At 35.9% G+C, this 8771-nt stretch overlaps 1 protein-coding gene across 1 annotated transcript in view; it reads left to right on the plus strand.

The window, feature by feature from the left end:
- Window positions 1-769: 769 nt before the first annotated feature.
- The window catches only part of LOC103779195 (plastin-1), a gene marked incomplete at its 3' end in the record, with an annotated part of 15048 nt that continues 7046 nt past the window's right edge, over window positions 770-8771 (plus strand). The window contains exons 1-4 of the mRNA XM_008946815.1: window positions 770-854; window positions 4359-4522; window positions 5965-6094; window positions 7824-7956. Of these exons, the coding sequence (XP_008945063.1) occupies window positions 785-854; window positions 4359-4522; window positions 5965-6094; window positions 7824-7956 (497 nt within the window). The remainder of the gene's footprint in view (window positions 855-4358; window positions 4523-5964; window positions 6095-7823; window positions 7957-8771) is intronic.

An 8771-nucleotide genomic window follows, 5' to 3' on the forward strand; every position in this document is an offset into this window, starting at 1 on the left:
GTCATCCTGTTGTAAAGCTTTGATACAAGGAGGTGGGCAGGGATTTATCATGGGGGTTTACCAGCCCTTGTGAAGTTGCCTTCAGTTTTGTTTTGCTTTTTGGAGTTGGGTAAAGAAAGTACATTCACATTAGGACTCTAATCTTTATCCTCAGTAAAAGCCTTTATTCAGTACTTTGACAGTGTTATGAGACAACAGTCTTGTCAGAAGAGTGGAGTAAAGGTCAGGAGGTGGTAACTTGTGTGGTGGCTGTGAAAAGGCTCCTTAGCATTCACCCACTGATTATAAGCAGGTTCTTGAAAGTGTCCCGCTGAGGTTTACTACTGTGCAACTATTGGAGTGACCAGTGCTTTGCAGGACTAGATCTTAGCACTGATCACCAATTACACAATGATACTGTGTTGCACTTAGAAATTAATTTTTCTAAAAATGTTTTGTTGAAAGGTGATTATTTTAGTGTTGGAAAACCCCTCAGGCAGCAGAGGTAGATTGCCAGGCACTGCTTACTCTGTGCAAATAAGAGCACCAAGTGTATGAAAATAGGTGCTGCTATTATCAATTCTCAGTCACTATTATGGTGAAAAGAATTGTTGGGTGTTTGAGGTACTTTAATTCTTCTTTGTAATGTATTAAGTGTGCCAGGCCTGGAAATGTCATTCAGGTCTGGTACCTTGCATTGGAAAGATCAGTAACTTGTATTAGTATGTACTTGGAATTAAAGCTTTGTATATTTCCTGTTTATTAGATATTAGCAGTTGAGAGTGACACTTCTTGCTGCCCAACGATGGAAAACAACATAACTACCATCTCTTGTGAAGAACTTGAAGATCTAAGAGAAGCATTCAGTAAAATAGGTATGTTTTAAATAAGAAAATAATAAGGATGCCATTAACATTGCAGAGCTGTGTAGGATTTGTGGAAGGAATCTTTATAGATCACTTTTATTTTGATAGGGCCATATTTTCCTTCTATGTTACCAGTAATATCTAAGAAAATAATAATGTTGACACAAATCCCCTTATTTTAATTGAAAGTATGTGTGCTTATTAATTTCTTTCAACTTCAGCAATGAAAACATACATTTTCTTGCTGGGCAGTTGCATTATTTGCACCCTTGTACATGCAGCATGATAGATCTCAAAATTCAGTTTTTTGAACTGGTTAAATCTAGGAAAAAAATTTTGCTTAAACTTCAATTGTTCAGTAAATTTTCATGTTAGATTACTGACACTTTGGTTTTGCTTTACTTGCCTGCTTTGGTGAACTAGTAATTTGTCATTTCATTTATTTGATTTCATTTTACATTTTAAGTAAGCTAAACTTGGACATTTTTTCATCTTGCCTTTTTAGCTAGCAGATGTTAATAAATAATTATATCATTTTGCATGCTTGACAGGATGTTTTCAGATTAATCACAGAGTAAACAGAAAGAGTGAGGATTTACATAACAACCCTTATTTCTAGATTGCAATACTGTCGTGACTGTGTAAGTTCATATCTGTTCTATTTCTTGTTTGCTGCAGTTCTGAGGGGGTCATGTGTATCTGTGCAGCTCTGCAAATCAAACATTTATAATCATTCATAATGAGGTAACAGGGTTTTTTTTAGACAAGTCTTAAATATTAGGAGTCTTTAGCTTGGTAAAGAGACTATTGGGAAGCTGTATGTTAGATATCTCTAAAACTATGAGTAGTGTGGGAAAGATGAAGAGGGAATTATTCTGTTGCTGTCAATACAGGTATGATGTGATACCCAGTAAAGAGTCAGCTTAAAATAAAAAGTAACTTCTTCATGACAAATAATAAACCTGTGAACCCATTGACTCAGAATGTTGTTGAGACCAAAAAAATGTATAAAAGCTAAAGGAATAAAATACATCCATGGAAGGTATCAAACAATCATCTTGACATAGCCTGTAGCTCAACAAGTCTATAGCCTGCAAGAACTGGAAAGACAGACCAAAGAAAAGAGCACTGTATACATGTATCTGTCTACTGGGAGGTGTTAGGATAGGTACATACCCACTGGTGTTGTGTCACAGCTTTTCTATTTGTTTGGTTCTCACCATCTGCATTTCTTCTTTTTCTCTCTTTCCTTCCTGCACATTTTCATGTTTCTGCTCTAGGAATTGTCTGTATTGCTCCTACTCGCTGAAAACCAGTTTCCTCCTTACTGTATTATGCTTTCTGTTAAAATGTAGAAAGTAAGCACCATTAGCTTTTTTCTTTTTTTTCATTTTTACATTTCCAGTGTCTTTATGGATAAATTGCTTGCAATTATATTGATAAAGTGAGAGAAGAGGCATGTAATTAACTCTCTGGTTGTCATCATGGAATTACCCTCAGTGAAGGGTGAACCTAGAGAAATGAAGTATCTGGTAATCTGAGTGAGCTCATGAGCATGTCCTCTGTTTTTTAGACCATCCCCCTTATTACGTGTGTTGTTACACGTCTGCAAGCCACACGGTGGATGAATTTACACTTATACAGACAAAGTTTGTCTGTGTAGTGATTTGTGAATTTTTGGTACTATTGAAAATAGAAAAAGTAGTATTTTTTTAACAGGTGTTTTAAGCCTTTTTTCAGCAGTGAAATGCGGCCACCTTATGAGACTGTACAGAATCTACAGAGTGTAGTATGGATTACCAGGAAGTGGCTGTAGAGCAGTCAGCTATGGCTAGAGATGAAAGCATGTTTCTCTGCTTGCTCTTCTGTAAACTGATGTGTATTTATTCACTCTGGTATTATTGGCTGAGTTCTGATCCTAGACACAATATGAAGAGAGGTCTTTTAGCTAGTAAACAGGGGGAGGGGGGAGGAAAGGGAGCATCCTGACAAGTCAGAAAAGTGCCCATATCATCTTGATTCTGTTTCTGATTCATTGTGTCACTTGTGATCTTCTCTTAAATCATGTATCTTAGATGCATCTTTTGTAGAACTGGAAAAATACTATTCATATTTTTTCAAGAGCTTTCATATGCTCATGAAAGAGGATGAAAATTGTTGTCAAAATACTAGCCTTAAATATATAAAATTATGGGCATTATATCCAGCACTAGTTATGCTAGATATGATTTCTTGTGTTTGATTTAGCTTCATCTATACTGTGCTTGGACTATGGCTTTTCTGCTTTTAAGAATACTTCTCTCCATTGCTTAGACATTGCACTGCAGGTACAGATAGAGTTATTTTAGTGGGCATTCTCAAATTCTGCTTGTATAGATATGTGTATACATATATATGGAAATATGCATAGACACAAAAAAAATGAGAAACAGTTAATGTTTTTGATTCGTTTATGCATTACATTGGATAAAAACAGGTCTGTAAAATGGTGCTTTATTATACTAAGACAAGAATTCAAGGCAGCTTTCTGCACAAAGGTTGGCCTAGGGTGGAGGTACAAAGGGTATTTTTATTATTTCTTCTATGTTGCTGTGTTATTCAGCATGAGTAAACCAAATTAGATTGAATTTTTCTTAATTTATTTTTATGTGATACAGCCATTCATTTCTTTCAACAATTGTGGAGTTATACTGTATCTCCTGTTGAAAAAAGCATTCTGATACTTTGCTGTACATGAACATTCCTGACGCAGTCTTGGGAGCCAAGTGTAACTGAAGGTGACAGCACAAATTGCTCCCAACAAAGCTAGTTAATAGATTAAGGAAGGTCACCTTTAATAAACAGATACAGATCATCCTGTATTTATTCTTCACAGGTAAGCCTACCACATCAAAAGTTTTGAAGAACAGAAAGTTCAGGCCTTAAGCAACCTAGTCTAGTTAAAAGACATCCCTGCCTGTGGCAAGGAGGTTGGATTAGATGATCTCTTCTAACCTAAGCCATTCTATGATTCCATTAAAATGTTTATCAGATACTAGGGTAAGAAACAAAATGCAGTCAAGCAGAGTTCTTCTGGAGGTAGTTTTTCTGGGTAAATGTGCTCTTCTAGTAAAAACTTGCATCACATTTGAGTTTACTGATTGCAAAGGGTGTAATATTGGCAGGAAAAATATAATAATTCATCTCCCTTTTATTTGAAGGTTTATAAAGAATTTTGTTGGGAGCCTTAAAAAAACCTTAAATTTCACTATTTACAAATTTGCTATCCTTGTCATACAGCTGTGCTTTGGGATTATAAAATAGTTCCTGAGGAAAATGCATAAGCAGATGGCACAATTACTAGCCAGTTGGGCCCCTAATCTGCAAGTATTCCCTCAGCTTACTTATCTATGTCAGAAGAAGAAGTAGTACTCATCTCCTAGAACTGTATTTCTCATACTTTATTTATTCTTACAGTTACTGTACTTGATTGTTTACATAAGTGTAAAACCAACTTGTACTTTCATTTTACAGATATTGACAACAGTGGGTATGTCAGTGACTATGAGCTTCAAGACCTGTTTAAAGAAGCAAGTCTGCCCTTGCCTGGTTACAAAGTCCGGGAGATTGTAGAAAAAATCCTTGCAGTGACAGATAGCAACAAGGATGGGAGAATCAACTTTGAAGAGTTTGTCTCTGTAAGACATACCCTTTGGGTGCTTCTCTGCTGTCTGGTATCTGTTGAGAACTAGGATAGAAAACTGAAGTGGTGCAACTAAGTGCTATTTTGATATGAATAATTAATATTTTGAGAATAAGAAATTTTTCTGTGACAATTCACAATGTCCTATATAATTCTATTCCAGTCTTTATATTTTTTTTCTGGACTGAAATACAGTTTTTCACTTGCATTGTAAAAACTTGAAAGTTTTAGACTTTTTTTAATGTTGATCGCTTGCTACTATGCTTTATTTAAGAGGCTCTGTGTGTGTTTGGGGATGATTAATTTTTGCTTTGAATTGAGTACTGCTGCTAATTGCAGCTAGTTTCTTGTTCAACTGGTGGTTGATCTTTCTTTCCAAGTTTCTAATTTACAATGGTTTATATTTCATTCTCTCATTTAATTTAGTAGATCTCATTTGGGCAGCATGTGAGAACACAATAGTTTCAGTCAGTCCTACTATTTCCTCAAAGATGAGGAGTTGGACTACATACTTCAGGAACAGTTGGGTCAACCCTTGGCTTAAGAGTAGATAATTAGATACCAGCCTCTGAACTCTCTTAGTGATAAACTAATGCTCGCACTACTATGCTTAATCTCTATGCTAAAGGCTATTTTTTTCTGGACTGAGATACAGTTTTTCACTTGCATTGTAAAAACTTGAAAGTTTTAGACTTTTTTTTAATGTTGATCGCTTGCTACTATGCTTTATTTAAGAGGCTGTGTGTGTGTTTGGGGATGATTAATTTTTGCTTTGAATTGAGTACTGCTGCTAATTGCAGCTAGTTTCTTGTTCAACTGGTTGTTGATCTTTCTTTCCAAGTTTCTAATTTACAATGGTGCATAAGTGAGATGCAACTATTGACATTCAGGTATTGAGCTGTATCTGTTACTTCATTGTCAGTTTTAAGACTTCCACAGCATTTGGGCAAATCTAGGACATATCAGTATATCCAGTGTGGTTTACATTGCAGGCAGGTTTAAAATGGTATCAGCTTGCTTAATGGCATGTGTAACTGTCATGTAGTAACCTTTTACTGTAAAGCCTATGATGAAGTGAAAGAAATACACTATAGTCATTGAAAATGTGTCTGGTTTTAGTTGTTTGCTTCAGTTTACCAAAATGTCTTTGGAAAAAATTGTTTAGATTGTTGAATGTCTACTTTTTTAGATAGCATGGCTTAGTAAATGTAACACTTGAGGTACTCACTGAATAATTAGATATCCAGTATGCAAGTTTAATGAAGGGTTTTAAACTAGTTTTACGCACGTAGTAACTTTCGTTTTTCAGAACAGAAGTCAATGTAAATACCAAAGGCAGGCAGGCAGGTGTGCTGCTGAATCTAGAGTACTTACATGAGTTAAAATGGTTACTTGAAGGTATGATCAATCACAGAATGCTGTTTTTTGTTATTACAGATAATTCAGGAATTGAAAAGTAAAGATGTTAGCAAGTCTTTCCGAAAATCAATAAACAAGAGGCAAGGTATTACAGCAATTGGAGGAACATCAGCAATATCTAGTGAGGGAACGCAGCACTCTTATTCAGGTAATAAATAAACACAAATAAGTTTTGCACAGAGGGAAAATTTTTTGCACAGCAGAGGAAGAAGAAAACAGCTGGAAAATGTTGCTGCAAATTAACACAGAGAAAGCGTATGGAGATGGGCAAGATAAGTGTGGATGCTAGTTTATTAAAATATGGTCTGGTCAGTTATTGTTAGTTTTACTTGGAGATAAGTTACACATCTTTTCTAAAGCAAAAAAATGAAAGCCAGCATGTGGGGGGAAAAAATTCAATGGCCTCCTTGGCATACTTCTAGTTACACCACTCAAGTTTTTTGGCTATGTCACATGCTAGTCTACTCTTACTTCTGTGTTCAGATAAATTTGAATCCCTATTGTCATTTCCACGGTGTTAACTAAATGAAAACAAAACAACAAAATGAACAAGCATCCTTTGTGGATGGAAGGGCCTCCTCAGCTGTCTCTGTGCCATTACAGAATTGTTTGCTCCCATGTGGTTTTTGCATAGCCTATTTTATACTTATGAAGTTACTATTAATATTTGTTCTCTTTCTTCCTACCTCTCCCTGCTGCATGTCATTTAAGTTGGTAATTGTGCCTAATTGTATTGTAACTTCTGGTAAGAATACTAAGCACCTTCCAGGATCATATTGCAATAAGCAATATAAGTAATATTGCAGTTTTTTTGATTGACTTGAGTCTGGGATTTGTTAAGATCCTATATATGAGGAGGATTCACTTCAATTAGCTAAAGGTGGTGATTCTCTCTCTCTCAGGTTTATCCTTATAGCACCAGCTGCACTTGGTGTATCTCCAAAGCAGGGAACATAGTCCATCTCAAGGTATGGCTGTAGGAGGGTCACCATCAGAGCTAGTTGTAGACTCTCTTTGATCCTTGCTGAAGGGAAGCTGACACCACTAGAGTACAATTCACCTGGCCTGGCCTCAAAACCTGTCTAAGTTTATGATGAAACGAAATATGCACTAGTGTGATGAGATTAAATATGCACTAGAATTTCATGTTTCTTCCTACTGACAATGAAAGAAGTGTAATAATTCAGGTGTAGGTACTGGTCTTATGTAATTCCTGAGATAAGTAAGATGAATACCACCTATACTGCCTGGGAATCTGAATACTGATGCTAGATTGACTGTTGTCACAATAGGAATTCTTAGATACATAGTAATAAATTCTGCATTAAATATGAAAGAGAATTTGAAACTGAGGTCCTAAACTTTTAAAAGTTTCATAGAGTAGTAGAAAAGAATACCACATTCTTAAAGTTCCTCAAAGCTAAATACAGCACGGTAACCCAGATGGGAGTCTTAAGAAATACTGCCAGTCTCTGAAGTCCTAGTAGGAGGCAGGATGAAATTCTGAATTTTAAACCAAGGGCATAGAGATGACAATGTTCCATATTTCAGATTACAAATTTCCCTCTTTTTGTTGTGATTACTGAGGGACTGAATTTGAAGTCAGCCATGATGATACCTTTTCCATTATGTCACTATGATTTCTGTGTTGCCCTTCAGAAAATCACCAGACGTTTAGAGGGTGAAGTAGGAGAAAGATCAATCAATTGAAATAATTTTGTGTGTTTTTTACCACTGGTCTGGTTCTTTCAATAAATGGCCCCTGTGAAACTTAAGGAGTTCTGTTGCACATGAAGCTTTTGGACCCAGGTCTGACATTTAGTAGTATGTGTTCATGGAAATGATAAGGGGTTATTTTCTTGCTGTTTTTATTTCAGAGGAAGAAAAAGTTGCATTTGTTAATTGGATAAATAAAGCTCTGCAAGATGACCCAGACTGTAAGCACCTCCTACCTATGAACCCATCAGATTCCAGTCTTTTTAAATCCCTTGCAGATGGTGTTCTTCTTTGGTGAGTCCAGGACTGAAAGAAAGAGAAGAAACTGATCTCAAAATTTAAATGCTGAGCATAGTGACACAAACTGGAAAACTTCTGACAGGCTTTAACATCAAGACTCCACTCAAATATTTCAAGCAATGTGTAAGATGGGGGAAATCTATTTCCCCATAGAAATGTTATTTTTAGCATTTTTTAATGTGATTTTTAATGTGTAATTTTTAATATGCACATATTACATATAATTATTATATATTATATAATATATAATTATTATATATGCATTATTATATACACTTCAGATCCACAAGTATACATCTCATATATATTTGCAGGCTCTTTATAAAGAAGATAATTACACAGTTCATATATTCACTAGCTAAAATAACTAGAAAAATTTTCTATTTGAAATATTTAGGGATTTAGTTACGTCATGTAGAAAAAAATGTTATGGGGGCAAAAGCTCTGCTGGAACTCAGCCTGGACACTGCTGCAAGGGATAATAAAAAATGTTTTATAAATACCTTAAAAACAAAAAAAGGACCGGGGAGAATCTCCATCCTTTATTGGATGTGAGGGGGAACGCTGTTACTAAGGATGAGGTACTGAATGCTTTCTTTGCCTCAGTCTTCAATAGTTGGTCCAGTTATCATCAAGGTGTTCAGTCCCCTGAGCTGGAAGAAAGGGATGGAGAACAGAATGATCCCCTCATAATCCAGGAAAGAGCAGTGAAGGACCTGTTGAGCCAGCTGGACACCCACAAGTCTCTTGGGCTGGATGAGATTCACCCAAGAGTGCTGAGAGAGCTGGTGGAGGAACTTGCTAAGCAT

Source organism: Merops nubicus, unplaced genomic scaffold, assembly GCF_000691845.1.
Source record: "Merops nubicus isolate BGI_N331 unplaced genomic scaffold, ASM69184v1 scaffold6849, whole genome shotgun sequence".
NCBI classification, from domain to species: Eukaryota; Metazoa; Chordata; class Aves; order Coraciiformes; family Meropidae; genus Merops; species Merops nubicus.